This window comes from Hippocampus comes, unplaced genomic scaffold, assembly GCF_001891065.2.
Source record: "Hippocampus comes isolate QL1 unplaced genomic scaffold, H_comes_QL1_v1.1 scaffold116, whole genome shotgun sequence".
NCBI classification, from domain to species: domain Eukaryota; kingdom Metazoa; phylum Chordata; class Actinopteri; order Syngnathiformes; family Syngnathidae; genus Hippocampus; species Hippocampus comes.
In genome coordinates, this window is record NW_017805120.1 from 454,942 (window position 1) to 469,979 (window position 15,038).

The 15,038-nt window shown below is 47.0% G+C and overlaps 4 protein-coding genes across 4 annotated transcripts in view; all 4 read right to left on the reverse strand.

Annotated features, from left to right (window-relative positions):
• Nucleotides 1-5,828, reverse strand: part of kcnh4b (potassium voltage-gated channel, subfamily H (eag-related), member 4b) — a 21,744-nt gene extending 15,916 nt beyond the window's left edge. Inside the window, exons 1-4 of the mRNA XM_019865810.1 lie at nucleotides 4,131-5,828; nucleotides 947-1,180; nucleotides 679-810; nucleotides 388-524 (exon numbers count right to left, since the gene is read on the reverse strand). Coding sequence (XP_019721369.1) covers nucleotides 388-524; nucleotides 679-810; nucleotides 947-1,180; nucleotides 4,131-4,206 — 579 coding nt within the window. The 5' untranslated portion in view covers nucleotides 4,207-5,828. The remainder of the gene's footprint in view (nucleotides 1-387; nucleotides 525-678; nucleotides 811-946; nucleotides 1,181-4,130) is intronic.
• Nucleotides 1-15,038, reverse strand: part of LOC109513416 (uncharacterized) — a 203,962-nt gene that overhangs the window by 75,334 nt on the left and 113,590 nt on the right. The gene's annotated exons all lie outside the window — the stretch shown is intronic.
• Nucleotides 6,517-11,121, reverse strand: LOC109513388 (tripartite motif-containing protein 35-like). Its single transcript, XM_019865816.1, has 2 exons — nucleotides 11,046-11,121; nucleotides 6,517-9,057 (listed from the first exon to the last, which is right to left on the reverse strand). Exon 2 carries the CDS (start codon nucleotides 8,865-8,867, stop codon nucleotides 6,768-6,770), a length of 2,100 nt encoding a protein of 699 aa, XP_019721375.1. The 5' UTR covers nucleotides 8,868-9,057; nucleotides 11,046-11,121; the 3' UTR covers nucleotides 6,517-6,767.
• LOC109513398 (tripartite motif-containing protein 35-like) lies at nucleotides 12,079-13,759 on the reverse strand. The gene has a single exon (XM_019865859.1). The coding sequence runs from the start codon at nucleotides 13,666-13,668 to the stop codon at nucleotides 12,292-12,294; it is 1,377 nt and encodes a 458-aa protein (XP_019721418.1). The 5' UTR covers nucleotides 13,669-13,759; the 3' UTR covers nucleotides 12,079-12,291.

Here is a 15,038-nt window from a genome sequence, read left to right on the forward strand (position 1 = left end):
AAGGATGGAGGAGGGAAGGAAAATAGAACATGGGAGGGGGTGGGGGGCCGAATAAATGGAGCGCGGCGTCGTGGGAGGACGGTGGCATTCGCCAAGGTGTCTGACAAACACAACCCACAGACACGACTCCATTCAAAAAGTCTTTGGCCGTATCCTTATTTGGTGGGCAAATTCGAAGACAAAAAAAAAAAAATATGCATGATGTTATGTTGAGGGGGTTGTATTGCACAAACAACCTCCCAAAAATTTGATATAATGTAGGTAATATTTTAAACACATGTATACACTTATGTGTATTCATTTCAAATTTCTTCAGACACGTTCGTATTTTATCTTCATTTCCCAAATGTGCAGAACGTGTTTGTGCGGCGGCGGCGGCGTACTGACCCCGCCCAGGTTGACGTCGCCTTTGGGCCGGCGGGAGAAGCGGCTGGTCAGCTGGTACAAGACGGCGCGCCCTCGCTTGCGGGCCTCGCTCAGGCGGGAGCCGCCCTTCCTCCGCCGACGCTTGTCCTCCTCCAAAACTGGGGCGACAAAACACACCGCGGTGCGAAACATGCTCGTACAGCGAGAAAGTCCAAAAAGCGCCGATGCGGATTTGCCACCCCCCTGCGATTTCAAAGATGCCAACGCGAGAGGCGGCAAGTCGTCGCTGGCCTCAGAAAAACGTGCGTCTACCTTCCCTGGTGCTGTTGTGCTGACATTTGCCGTGGCTGTCGGTGATGTCCTTGAATGAGAAGAGGAAGAGGACCATCTCGCCCTTCTCGTTCTTGATGGGCACGATGTCCAGCAGGCACCAGAAGGACACGCCTGACACAAAAAAAAGTCGAGATTCTTGAATTTAAAATGGAAATATTCCTATATGGACATTGGGATTGACGGTATGCTTTTGAAGGAGTTAAAGGATTTTTTTTTTTCCCGAGCTGCGCGCCTTGGCACCGCGTACCGTCCTTCCTGTAGAAGTGCACCTGGGCTTGGTACTCGTGGCGTCCCTCCAGGGCCTTCTCCATCTGCTGGGCCACGCGCTCGCTGGTGTCGGCGCCGTGCAGGAAACGGCAGCTGCAGTTCTTCTGCATGACCTCGGTGCGCGTGAAGCCCGTCAGCTCACAGAAGCCGTCCGAGCAGTACACGATGGGGTAGCCGCGCTGGCCCTGCGCGTTGCCCAGCAGGAAGTTGCTGTCTGATGCACGACAGGTGGGGTGGGGGGGGGACAAAGGAAAAGCAAAGCACACTCCGGTTAATTCTTCTTGTCAGCAAAAAAAAAAAAATTGAGATACAATTAAAGAGTTGATTTATGACAAGATGCCATATTTTATTTGGAAAAAAATCTCAAATTTGAAAACATTCTGAATGTTCAAAAAGTGAATTCTAGACGACACGCCATGACTCTATTTTTCTCAATTTGAAGTGAAAGTCCGAATGTTGTGTGGCTATCATCAAAAACAAAAAATAATGTCTCTTAAAACTTAAAATTTATGAAAATGCAACTATTTTTTTCATTTAAAATTTGATGTGACTAAAATCGAATTTGACACACGAATAATCTTTTTTCGCTGGTCACACAAACTTGTTTTATTTTTATTTTTTTCTTTATAATTGTATTCATTTTTCTTTGTATTTCTTTTTCGGGGAGAGCTGTAACGGATTAATGGCATTACTATTCATTTCAATGGAGAAACATGCTTTGCAGTACGTCCATTTCTAGTTACGTGTGGTCACGGAACCCACTCAAGGTAGCTCTGTGTACTAAACCTACTAAAAAGACGACCGCTAATGCTCGGTAGATCTAAACAGTGACCCCAAACTTTCTCAAAGCCAACAGTTTTAAATGTGTCTTTTGGCCTTTGACATTTTTCACTGCGGCTTGGTTTTGCTATAAATCCTAACAAATGTAAAAAGAAAAAAAAAAACTATTCTTCGGTGATCATTATATAAAGCATCTCACTGGGCCAACGGGCTGGAATTCATTTTTGGAAACTTTCATGACGTGTTTTTGCCTAGCCTATTTTTTTGTTTTTTTAATTCTTATTTTATTGACGATATGTGTACCGCGTTTCCCCAGTGTGAGTCAGCCTCCCGACAGTCTGATGGCCTCGCCTCACTCTGGGCCCCTTTGTTATTGTTCCTGGTTATGAAAAGGACACTTGACGCGGTGTCCAGCGGAGATTTGGGAGTGCGCCTGGTCCCGCGACGCTCAGCCGTGATGCAGAGACGTCTAATTGGAGCAAATCTGCGGGGTGCCGTGAGGACTTTATTGCACCGCACTTGACAAAAGCTGGGCCGCTGCCAGCTGCTTTTTGATGGGCTCGGTGCTGCGCGTCAAGAAGCAATTGTTTGGAAAAACAAATATGATCCTGAATAATAAATTTGTGTTCTTGCGCGGCCCGGTGTTGAAAACGTCTGCGCGCGTCTGTATGTGTCAGTGTGACTTGTCTCCTCACCGCCGCTTGCTCGTCTTGATTCTTGATGCAAAACGGAGCAGAGACACTGGCGCCAACTTAAGCGTCGATCTATCGTCTAATTGCTTTTCAGAGTAAGTTTTGGGCCTTTTTTTTTTTCCTGTGTGTGTGTGTGTGTGTCAAGCTCCAATCGATAGTAACGAGAATTGAATGCCTTCGGCGAAAGAAAATTAATTAAAATTTAAATGGTGTTTGTTTTTTTTAATGAGAGCACTAAAACAGAAAAGTTAATGAAGCAGCCTACTTGGATCAACGTGAACCATCTCGTGGCTGTGTAAAAATATGCAAAGAAGTGTGTGTTCGTGTGTGTGTGTACCGGGAGCTAAGAGTGACACGTCTGAGCCGCTGTTTTGACATTTGCTGCCGCCGAGTCAGCACTTCATCCATTTTTGTGGGGGGGGGGGGGGTCGTATCTGACATATTTTCCACCAAACGATAACCGCTGTGGTTTGCCTTATACAGCTCAACGTATCATTTTTCAAAATTCATTATTTCCTGTCATTGTTTGCTTGATGAATAAGTTTAATGCTACGCCTCAAATAGACAACCAACGCTTGGGATAAATAAATAAGAAGTGGGGGCCACCATAACACAGACATGGCATCTGTAAAGCTGCGGTGAAGCGTGGACTTTAATTTCCACTTGAGATGCTTCAATGAATCATTTCTCTTCCGAGCCATTTCTTTTTGTTTCGTCACTGTTGGGAAAGGGGCGCGGATCTCTGCTATCTGTGACCAACCGGATGACCCACAATGCCAACTGTTTCCCACACGAGAGGTGGCGACCTGTCGCCCGGGCAACAGGTCGGGAGCTATTTTGAACGGCGGCCATTTTGGCCCGGGGACGAGTATGGAGCAGCGGGCATTTTGGCCTTTGCACCGCGCTGCAGCCAGCCAGCTGCGACCGTCATTCTCATACATTTTGTCTTGAACGCGTGAGAGTCATGGCAAGGTTGGCAAATGACATTTGGGTTTTCCTTGGGGGCAGTTATGATGGAGCCCTGCGAAGTCTGCCTAGCAACAAGTGCCTGCAAACGTACGAGTGCATCGGAGAAAATTTGCCCGTGGGCTAAAATGACTCAAAACAGTGACGTAAACAACCAGAAATGCTCATGGAATAGGACAATATGGAAAAATTGCATCATATTTCACCACGAATTTAGCATGGGCCTCCGAGGGTTTGCGGCGACAGAGGCTGGGAGGGGAGCTGAAACAAGACACACGCACGCACGCACATCCCCACGGCCGCGGCCTACAAAGAGACACGCGCTCCCTCGAGGAGGCCGCGGCTAGAAAACAACAGAGTTGCGAAGCAGCGGCTTAACGTGATCACCAGCGTGGCCGCTTGGGCGCTAAACGTTGGAGGTCAGACGAAATAAGAGAGTACAAAAAGCGCATCATTTCGCAGTCATCGAGCACGCATTGAAACTTGAGAATAGCGCACACCCTAAAATAATAACTAAACAAAATAGCTGTCATTAAAAAAAGTGGTCGGACATAAAACCAAACAACTATTTTTCGGTATGAATGGCAACAGGCGGATACACAAGTTGATTGTAACTTCCGCCATCTAGTGGAAGAGCATTTGATTGTTCTGCCTGTCACGATACGCCGCTGGCAAAGATAGACGAACCAAGATATTGAAGCCATACAGGAAGTAGCGAGCGCTTACGGGTGCCGTCGAAGCGAGTGGCGATGTTGTCCAGGAAGGTGTTCTGGGGGGCCAGGAGCCCCTTCATCACCGGCATGTTGAGCCCCGCTTCGGGGTGCGGCGTCCAAGTGGGGTCACATCATTCCAGAGGCGCGGTGAGGGGGGGCTCCATGCGGGCGGCGACTCCAATGGTCCACCATTTTATCAGGAAAAAGGGTACCGAAAAGAGCCCCCATCCGAACAAGGAAGTTCCGTGGCAATCCCTCATCGCATCTTTGCGCTCTCCTCCTTGAGCTCCTGCATCCCGCTCCCTGTGAGGCGGCGACCAATCAGACGCTGGCTTCCTCTGAGAGCGAGCAGAACACACAGAGAAGGGGGGAGAGAGCGAGCGAGAGCGAGAGAGGGAGAGTTGAGGAGCTGACAGAAGCCATGGAAGCCGCTATCAGCACATGGCTTTTGTATTCAGCGGGTAGATGGATGCTTTCTATTGTGTTCTTCCCTCACGGGAATCTCAGTGAACCTTTTTTTATACTGGTCATTTTCCATCGTGTGTTCCGGATCAATATTGACACGGGCCAAGGGGAACTTGATTCTCAAAAGGAGAAAGATGAATTCAAGAGCATCTACCTGAGGCACAATCAGCAAAATAGAGCTGAAAGTCCATAAAAAAAATTTGGGGCGCAACTCGCCATCTCTGATTGGTCACTCCTTGGATGGGCAGATGTTTCGTTGTGTCATAGAGCTGACCATATTTGGTCAACTGTGTCTCAACGTCATTTTTTTTTTTTTTGATGGTGTCACTATCGGATAATTTTAGTGTGGATTATTCCATCGCATAATCAAATACAATTTGAAAAAAACATTTTTTTTTCTCGTTTGCTTTTTTATGAAGCAATAATTTTCCATATCGTTTGCCACAACAACTTGACAACTTTTAGAAAAAAACTTTCACGGTGAAAGAAAGACATTTATGGTCATTTTATTGCGTAAAAACCAAATGTGTCTCCTTCCACAGCTGCTCCGCCAGTATTTTTTTTTCCTCTCAAATCAGAGCCGTTTAAAATTCGAGCTTGTGTCATACCCCATCCCACCACGGACCCGCAGCCCCCCTTTACAGCATCCTCGTGACAGAATTAAGGCTCCGCGGGCAGAAAAGCCGCTGAGAGCGGATTACGCCGATAAGCCGGGAGATGTTTTTCATGACGACTTGATTCTTAACACCCCAAGTAACACGTCCGACAAGTCAACAAACAACTGGCAGCCGACGACAGGTGGAAGCGTGCCCACAGGTAGCCGTGATCCGAAAAAGAAAGACAAAATACTAATACTACAAAAGTTTGAAATCCTACAGGAAAAAAAAAAAACACAAAAATACCTCCCCAAAATCCAGCTGTTCAATTTTGACAAAAAAATTGAACACATTTTTTGTCAATTTTTTTTGAAAATTGACAAAAAAAACAATACATATAGAAGACTATTGTCAGGAACATAAGGCATCAACACGATGTATCTAGCTTGCACACCATCATGACCCCACGTTATGAAAAAATGACTACAACTGCAGCGTACTGAGGACTTGTGAGCGTCATCACGTCTCTCAGTATATCTGCGTTTTACTGCCCCCAAGTGGCCAAGAAAGGAGCAGCGCAATTTCCAATGAATCTGAAGATGGCTGAAGTCGATACATTTGATTGAATCGTGTCATTACGCTCTGAAACCGCGATGCCCCTTTTTAAATGTAGGCAGTAAAACAAAAAAAAAGCACTTCATTACAGTCAAAGTATTTGTACTTGGTTACTTGCCACCTCCGTTATGGAGGATGAGCCGCTTTCCCTCATTGAAGGGTTCCGCATGGCCTTTGACAACTCTGGCGCGTCCGCCATTCTCCACTATCGGCGCCTTTTGCACTCAATTGACAGCAGGCAGATGTGCGCGCGCTTAAATCCTTCAAGCACGAGAGGCGAGGAGAGAAGCCCGACAAACACTCGCTTCCTCGCTGACAGCCTCCAGCAGGAAGCAAATCTGAGCGGGGAGAGAGAGCGAGAGAGAGAGACGAATGCACGAGAAAAAAAAAGGGAGTCATTCATGAGAATTGGAAGTAGAGGCAAAAAAAGTTGGCAGGAGAACGAGCGCGAGGCGCGACAATGTCAAATGCGGACAGAAAATAGGGCGACGCTGCTAAAAATATGAAGCCACTTGCCAACTGGGAGACCTGCAAGCTGTGACCGTTAGCGCGTGGTGGGTGGGCAACCCATTTACACACATTCATACATACGTATGTATATATGGACAGAACAGATTTTTGTGCAAGTGGCAAAGTGTGATTGTTTTTGTTGCATGCGGTTGGCTTGCTTCGTTTGCACTGATACCAACTGAATAAATGCACACGCACCTTTTTTTTCTCAACTGTTTATTTCCTCACGTAGGCACTGCATACGATAAACTCGATACGATACAAAGCAGATAAAAAGGACAAAGTCTAATGACTGTTGGGCGGGTCGTTGCTGCCACCTAGCGGTGACTATTGCGCGCAGAAAAATCAGTCACAAAGGATCGTGGATAAGCGAGTTTGTCATCGAAAAGACAACAAACAAAACTAGTTAGCAGAGAATGCAAAGAGAATTACATTGTGTTGAGATCGGTTTTGTACAGTCTGATTCAAAAAATCAATTCTAACATACTTCGGATTAAGTCGATTGGATAGGTGATGCAGTCTGAGAAGCGCCTTGGAGGTGCGAGTGGAATTATTCGCAGAGGATTTGTATCCCTTGTCCGAAAGTAAGGAAACATTTTCATGTTCTCAGACATGTGAGGCCAAGCGGCGGGATTCGATTTTCCTAATGGGGTGTTTGTCAGCGATTCGGAGAATGAAATGAGTCTTTCGTTCGTGTCCACGTGAACTCGGATCCTCTGCAGTTTCACAGGCGGGTGCCAGGAACCGAGCGGGCCGTCAAACTGTTTGTATTCGCCGTGACAAAAGCCGATGCTCCTCGTTTGCATGGCGTCTGGGGAGCAAGGGTCCCCCCACGCCACGCCGACTTCCCAGTCAGCGTTGTCGCCCACCTCCACATCCCACGTGTGCGTTCCCGTGGCCAAAGCGGAACCGAGCACATTGCTGCGCTTGAACCTCTCGGGGTTGCTTGGACGCGGCTGTCCTTTTCCAAAACTCACGCTGGTCAGATCTCCAGACAGGCTGAGTTCTGGGCGAGCCGTGTTTGGGTCCAGAATGACGGGACTGTAGGACACCTTCTCCTTCATTCCTTCCCACACTCTGAACTTGAGGTTGCCCACGTGCTTGGCTTCATCCAGCAGAGCGCCTCGTAGGAGTTGCTCGGGCCTGTCGGGCAGCTTCTGGATTCGGGTCATCACCGTCTTGAAGTTCTTCAGGAAGAAAACGGGGTCCGACTTCAGCAGTGCCTCTGCGCTCCTGATCGTGTCGGAGAGAGCGGCCCTCTCTTTGTCGAGTGCCTTTAACTTCTCCTTTACCGCCCGAGTCTTCTTCTGCTCTTCCTCCTTCACGGCAGACAACCTGGCCTTCTCCTCGACTTGAAGGAAGTGACCAAACTCCGCCAAATCCTTCTTAATCTTGCCTTCCACCTGCTCCCCCTGGACCTCGATGTACGCCTCGTATTCGGCGCAGTTGTCCCGCATCTCGTCGTAATCGTGCAGTCTTTCCTTCGCATCCTGGACGGCTTTGTGAAGTTTCTCTCTGTCTTCTTTCACGGTTTGACTGAGGGAACAGAACTTGTGCCCGGTGTGGAGTTCTGTGTCTGTGCAGACGATGCACACCAGCTCCTGGTGCTCCAAACAGAAGAGTTGGAGTTTCTTCTGGTGCAAGCTGCACAAGTCCTCCGACTCCCCCGAGGGTTGCGGAAGGGTCTCACACACGTTCCTCGAGGCCGAGTTTGAAGGTGGATCCTCCAATGTCCCCTCCACGCCGCAGACTGGACTCACTTGATGACGAAGCGGGTTGACTTGGTCGAGCGCAGCTCCTGCGGGGAGCCGCACGGGCTCGTTGTGGACCTCCTGCATTCTGGTCATTGTGGTCTCGACGTTCTTCATGAAGGAAATCAGGGTGGATGTCAGGTGCTCGTTTGTGTTGATTATCGTGGCTGAGAGATTGGTCTGTTCCTTGCAGAGATTCTCAATCGTCTCCATCATCCGACTCTCCTTCTGCTTTTCCTCCTTGAGAGCAGACGACTTGGCCTTCACCTTGACTTGCAGGACGCAACGGGGCGCCTGGAAGTCATTCTCAGGCTTGCTTTCAACCCGCTTCCTCTGGGCCTCGATGTGGATCACTTGTTTCATGCCATCGCTTCTACTGTCATCTAAAAACAGACCTATCAAAGGCAGTCTTCGGTATTTCCGTTTTACCGAAGGGAGAGTTTTCACAGCGTCGTTTCGGAAAAGGAAATTGTGGCCGGCGTGGATTTTCTCATCCCTGCAGACAAAGCACACCAGCTTCTGGTGGTCCAAGCAGAATAATTTGTGATTCTCCTTTTGCAAGGTGCAGATGTCATTCGACTCCCCCGAGGCTGCCGAGAGGGTCTCGCACAGGTTCCTCAGGGCGAGGTTTGTCGGTGGATCCGACAAGTGACACCACTTCAGACAGACCGGACAGTTTTGATCTCCTTTCAGCTTCCACCACTGTTGCACACACGCGCGGCAGACGCTGTGACTGCACGGCAGAATGACAGGATCGTCAAAGACGCCCAAACAGACCGGACATCGGAGATCGTCCGTAACGCAGCTGCTCATGGTCCTTCTGAATACACCGACTCAAGTGCGCAAGCTTCCAACGGTCGCCCTCAGAAGAGTCGCGGCGCAGCGTCTGCCTCAGTGCAGCGATCGTTTTGTTTGCACTTCCTGGAGCCGTCCGTTTTTTGGTTTCAGTCTTCAATCTGTGACCCTTGGACCGGTGGCGTGTTAATGATTTGCCAAGTGAAACCTCAAACGAGAAAACAAGGGAGTGTCAGGTTCCGGATTTCAACTCATACTTCATCATCTTAAGTGCACAACTGTACAGCGCGAAGATGGACTCATCTCAGAAGGTTCAAAGCTGACAAACGTCTGGATGAGACCGTCTTCATTCTGAAATGTTTAATGTGCTTTTATGGCACTTTGGTGTGCTAAAAGTGAACTTCCTGCTTGCGCAAGCAGCTAGTTTTGTGACCAGACTCAAAATGAAACTAAAAGTGTTGAAAGAGTTTTTGGAGAAACGATGTAATATTTTTTAAAGTTGTAAATGTATTTATCTACCGAAAGCCACCTTTTGTTTGTGAAACTTTTTTTGTTTGTTTGCTTGTTTTTTTTTTTCCCCCTGGCATTTTATGATGACTGCGTGACATGTTCATCAAGTCCTCAAATATAATTCAGCCTTCGTTGTGTACCTCGCACACCTGGCGCATTTAAATCAAGGAAAAAAAGCACATAAAACTCAGCCTTTTACAACCAAAAACTTACATGTAGATTTTTTTGGGTGCTAGTTTTTTTTTTTTTTGTGAACACTAATTTTACCAACTATTAATTCAAACGGAAAGAAAAGCACAAATTAGAATGCAGTAAGAGTCGATGATTTCAAAAGTAACACAGACAACACACCTTTTATTCAAGTAATATGAAACCTGGAAGAGACTTGGCGGCTTGTCTGATTGTAAAGATTCCAAAATAACTCGGCGACCGCATTAAACTCAACTTTGGGAAGAATTTCATTGGATTGGACAAACTTATTGTGTGTGCGTGTGCGCGTGCATGCATGCCGTTTACATTTTTCTCAATTACAATAGTCATTATTAAATGATTTTTTGTTGTTAATACTTCAAACCAGCTGAGGGCAGTGTTGTTGACTTTTCGGGGGGCCACCGGGGGTGCCTTTCTGCCTTCATAATAAGCATATTGCTTTCGTTAAAGTGCGAGTTGTTGGTGTGATGACATTTGAGTTTGCGGTGAGGATCGAAGCATGTGGCACGCCAGCTTGAAGCCACGCGATCTTGACAGTCTGTCACAATTTGAGTACGTGTCCAACAACCCTGTTTCTTATGTTGCAGAGCATCGAAAAGCTTCTTTGTGGACTCCTCATAACACTTCCTCAGGGTCCCCATTGCCACGGTAACGCGCCACCAGCCCCCCCGCCCCAACTGAAATGTTTAATGTGCTTTTATGGCACTTTGGTGTGCTAAAAGTGAACTTCCTGCTTGCGCAAGCAGCTAGTTTTGTGACCAGACTCAAAATGAAACTAAAAGTGTTGAAAGAGTTTTTGGAGAAACGAAAGCGCTGCAACAGTGATGTTATTTATAAATCAAAGTGGAAGCTTTTGTTCAATTGTTAAGCTTTTGCGTCAACTTTCTTGATGAATGATATGCCAAAACCAAAGTGCAAGATGAAACGAGATCACGGCTCGTGGAGGGAGAGTCGGCGCAAAAAGACGGTGTGCGAAACACCTGAAGCCATTATTTAGCTCTGTGCATTATCAGCTTGACGACATGTTACGAACAGACATACTTTGACGATGGTGCGACCTCGCTGTGAATTGCCTGAGCGACGAGACGATTTTTGACAACTTTGCAGATGAATGCCACACAACGCTGTGCATACATCCTCTTTACTGACTTCCGGTTTCACACCCAAACTCTTATTCGAACCTGCTCGAGAGCCAAAGTGCCGCGACAGTTATATTATTCGTAAACGAAAGCACTGCAACAGTCATCCGGAAAACAAAAGTGAAGTATCGCTTGAAAGCTACGCCCTGTTTCGAGTACTCTATATGTGACTTTCACTCGGCAAAACGAAAATTAAGTAACAATACAAAAAGCAATGTGGGCCCAGAACAAATCAGGGAACTAATTGAACACCCCACACAGTAGAAAAAGAAAAACAAAGTGAAAAACTGTCATAAAATTATAAATGAATACGGACCATCGACGACGTGCGACTTACCACGCGAATTTCTCGCCAGCTCTGCCTGAGCAACGGCCGGAAATGGGCGTAGTACCATTCTTGACGTCGAGCCATCCATTCGAAAACTACGAACCTCTCAATTTACAATTTCATGCAAAGCGATTTATCTCTGGGCAATAAAATGTGTTGAACATTCTTAACCCAAATTATTTTGTTATAGATTTTTCCCAATTAGATTTTCCATTCATTGTCTCATTTGAAAGCTGAGGTGGCGCGTGAATAAGGGGTAGGAGGACCTCAACATGAGTTATTAAATTTAAGTAAATGTAATCTCGAGAAGCAAAGTGTGAATGGCCATTGAAATCAGTCAACTTTTTTTGTGTGAAACTTTGCCATCTAGTGGGCAAAAAGCGCAATTGCGTTTTTTCGCTTCAGCATTGTGTGTCACGAGTGACTTCTTACCGAAGCATATTTAAACATACAGCATTGAAAAAAAAAGAAGTTTGACCATCGCTAGTCAATGAGGCGGCCGATGCTTTTGCTGCAACTATAGTCAATGATAAACGCTACGTCGGCTGCCACAACTGCAAACAAGCCAATCCACTCATCATGTCGCGTGTCCAAGCCTGCTCGCTCCTTTTTGGCCCCCTGCTGGAAGCTGGCGGTGTTGCACAGCTCCCGGTGGCCACATGCCGCCATGTTTCCTTTGGCCAACGTTTTTTTTTTAATAATCTTTAACCTTTGGCCAACGTTGGCGCTCCACCCAAACGGCGTAGGACGTCATTGGCGTGACGTCAGGGCGCGCCCTCCATGCCGCTGTCGCCACAACTTTATCGATCTATATAGATATGTAGATAGACATACAGATCGATAAAGTTGTGGCGACGCAGCGGCGCAGGACGTCATTGGCGTGACGTCAGGGCGCGCCCTCCATGCCGCTGTCGCCACAACTTTATCGATCTTTATATCTATATCTACATAGATACATGTATGATTTTGAAGATACAGGATAATTCAAACACATACTGAAAGAAAATAAATGTTGAAAAAATTGAACAGTAAAAAGAATAAATACTGCACTTCACGGTACTTAGGATTTATTGGATTTTGGCAAACCACAACGAGACACTATGATAAGAGTCCTTGAAATGTTGTTGGGCAATCTTAATTGTAATTTGCTTGTTTGTTTCTTGATGTGAATCGATGTGAAGTACCCATTCGAGTGGGTAATAAGACTTAATACAAAATGACTGTTGACAAATGTGGGCACAAAACATCTCCAACATCAACACAGATTTTGAGTCGTAACACGACGTGCGAGTGGAATTATTTTCAGAGGATTTTTATCCCTTGTACGAAAGTAAGGAAACATTTTCACGTTGCCAGCTACAGGTGGCCAATGGTTGGTTTTGCACAATTCCTTGTTTGTGAGCGATTCGGAGAATGAAAGCGATTTTTTTTTAGTGTCCACGTTAAGTCTGATCCTCTGCAGTTTCACAGGCGGATGCCAGGAACCGAACCGGCCATCAAACTGTTTGTATTCGCCGGAACAAAAGGCGATGGTTCTCGTTTGCATGGCGTCTGGGGAGCAAGGGTCCCCCCACGCCACGCCGACTTCCCAGTCAGCGTTGTCGCCCACCTCCACATCCCACGTGTGCGTTCCCGTGGCCAAAGCGGAACCGAGCACATTGCTGCGCTTGAACCTCTCGGGGTTGCTTGGACGCGGCTGTCCTTTTCCAAAACTCACGCTGGTCATTTCTCCAGATAAGCTGAGAGCTGGGTGGGCCGTGTTTGGGTCCAGAATGACGGGACTGTAGGACACCTTCTCTTTCATTCCTTCCCACACGCTGAACTTGAGATTGCCCACGTGCTTGGCTTCGTCCAGTAGAGCGCCGCGTAGGAGTTGCTCGGGCCTGTCGGGCAGCTTCTGGATTCGGGTCATCACCGTCTTGAAGTTCTTCAGGAAGAAAACGGGGTCCGACTTCAGCAGTGCCTCTGCGCTCCTGATCGTGTCGGAGAGAGCGGCCCTCTCTTTGTCGAGTGCCTTTAACTTCTCCTTTACCGCCCGAGTCTTCTTCTGCTCTTCCTCCTTCACGGCAGACAACCTGGCCTTCTCCTCGACTTGAAGGAAGTGGCGAAGCTCCGCAAAATCCTTCTTAATCTGGTTTTCCACCTGCTCCCTTTGGGTCTTGATATATGCCGCGTTTTCATCGCAGCCAGTCCTGATCTCATTGTAATCGTTCAGCCTTTTCTTCGCATCCCGCAGGCCCTCCTGGAGTTTGTCTTTGTGACTTTTCGCAACTTTATTGATGGGATGGAATTTGTGGCCAGCGTGGATTTGTTCATCTTTGCATCGGAGGCACACCGGCTCATTGTGCTCCGAACAGAAGCGCGTAAGTTTCTCTTTGTGCAAGCTGCAGATGTCCTCTGAAGCCACCGAGGCTTGCGGAAGGGTCTGAAACACATTCTGCGACATGTTTCGGGGTGGATCCACTGATCGAGACTTTTTCCCACAGACTGGACACGAACTATCACCTTTCTCCTCCCACCACTGTTGCACACACGCACGACAGAAGCTGTGACTGCACAGCAGCACGACGGGCTCTTTAATAACAACCCAACAGGACATACATGGGAAATCGGACTTAACGCAGCTTGCCATGGGCTTTGCGAAGACAGCGACTCAAGTCTCGGAGCTTTCACCATTCACTCTCTGGAGAGCCGCAGTGTGTCGGCTTCCGTCACAAATGAAGGACTTGACAGAAGTCGAAAAAGTCCACAAGTCCACTTCCTGCTTTGGTGTCCTGAGTTGACCATGTGGGTTGCCTGTTTTAAAGAAAAAGTAAAAAATAATCTTGGTTTAAAAAAAAAAGCAATGACAAATAAACAATGCCAAAATAAAATGAGCTTTTATGACAACAATAAAAGAACAGAAATTGTGTCCTTTTAGCTTGCTGGCTAATTCTTGAGTGTGAGGGAATTGAGAAAAATAAAGACAAAAAGTGCCCAAAAGAAAAAAACATTCCAGTGGCGGCAAAAAAAAAAATTAACACTTGATTACCTTGCAACTTGACAAAAGTTTTGACAATTGTCAGGACACCTGCCGAGTAGTGCATGATTAACTTTTTGGGGAACTCGTGAGACACCAGCGAGAGCTTAGAACGAGCCTTTAAACAAACAAAAGTGGAAAAGCGTCGTGCTCCCGCATCAAGCGAGGCCCAACTCCGCTCGACGACGCGCCACTCGCACGAAATCGGGCCTAAACGGCGCACTGACTGAACATTTTCCACCGGTCAAACAACTAGAGCAAGATACTGATGAATTGGCGTTGCAATTAACCTCTCAATCTCGAAGACGGATTCGATCGCTTCTTTCAAACGGGGTCCGATTCTTCAGTAACTCGGGCTGCTTGTTAACTTGTCGGTGCCGCCGAAGTGCGCTTGTTCGCTCGAGACAAACACGTCAACTTACGGATACAGAAGTCAGGGTGAATAAATCTGGACACTGCGAACTTACAGAGGGTCCAGCGAGGCTGACTGGAACTTGCCGCGTCGGTCTGCTCTCGTCCGTACAGTAACACGTTACGGTTCCTGAGTTCGCCAACCGCGCGCGATCCGTTCAAAATGGCATTCAGTGTGGAAGGAAGGACTATTTTGCGGGGGCAGCCTTTTCTGGGATAAACACGTCACTTCCACTTACATAGATTGCGTCACTCCCGCGTGTACCGATGCGCATACGTCACTTTCGCTTCGCCGTCGCCTCTCTTCTGCGAGCGAAGCATTTTGAAAACAGTCTAGTTGATTATTTTGCTTTTTAGTCATGGCAAAATGCCATATTCATAAATGTAAGTTTATGGGAAAGGCTCCCAGCTTTTCCGTTTTCATTCAAACAGTGTATTTTTTACCATGAGGAATTCTTTGAAACAGAAAGCAATCACAGTACAACTATTTCTGCTTGTTTTGACTCCAATATTTTTATGTCAATATATTTTGAACGTGAAGAATTTCAGACGGGACGCGCTCGAAAGTAACA

What these genes read in the sequence shown, in the direction of transcription:
- LOC109513388 (XM_019865816.1), bottom strand. Translation starts at nt 8,867, where the DNA reads ATGAGCAGCTGCGTTACGGACGATCTCCGATGTCCGGTCTGTTTGGGC.
- LOC109513398 (XM_019865859.1), bottom strand. Translation starts at nt 13,668, where the DNA reads ATGGCAAGCTGCGTTAAGTCCGATTTCCCATGTATGTCCTGTTGGGTT.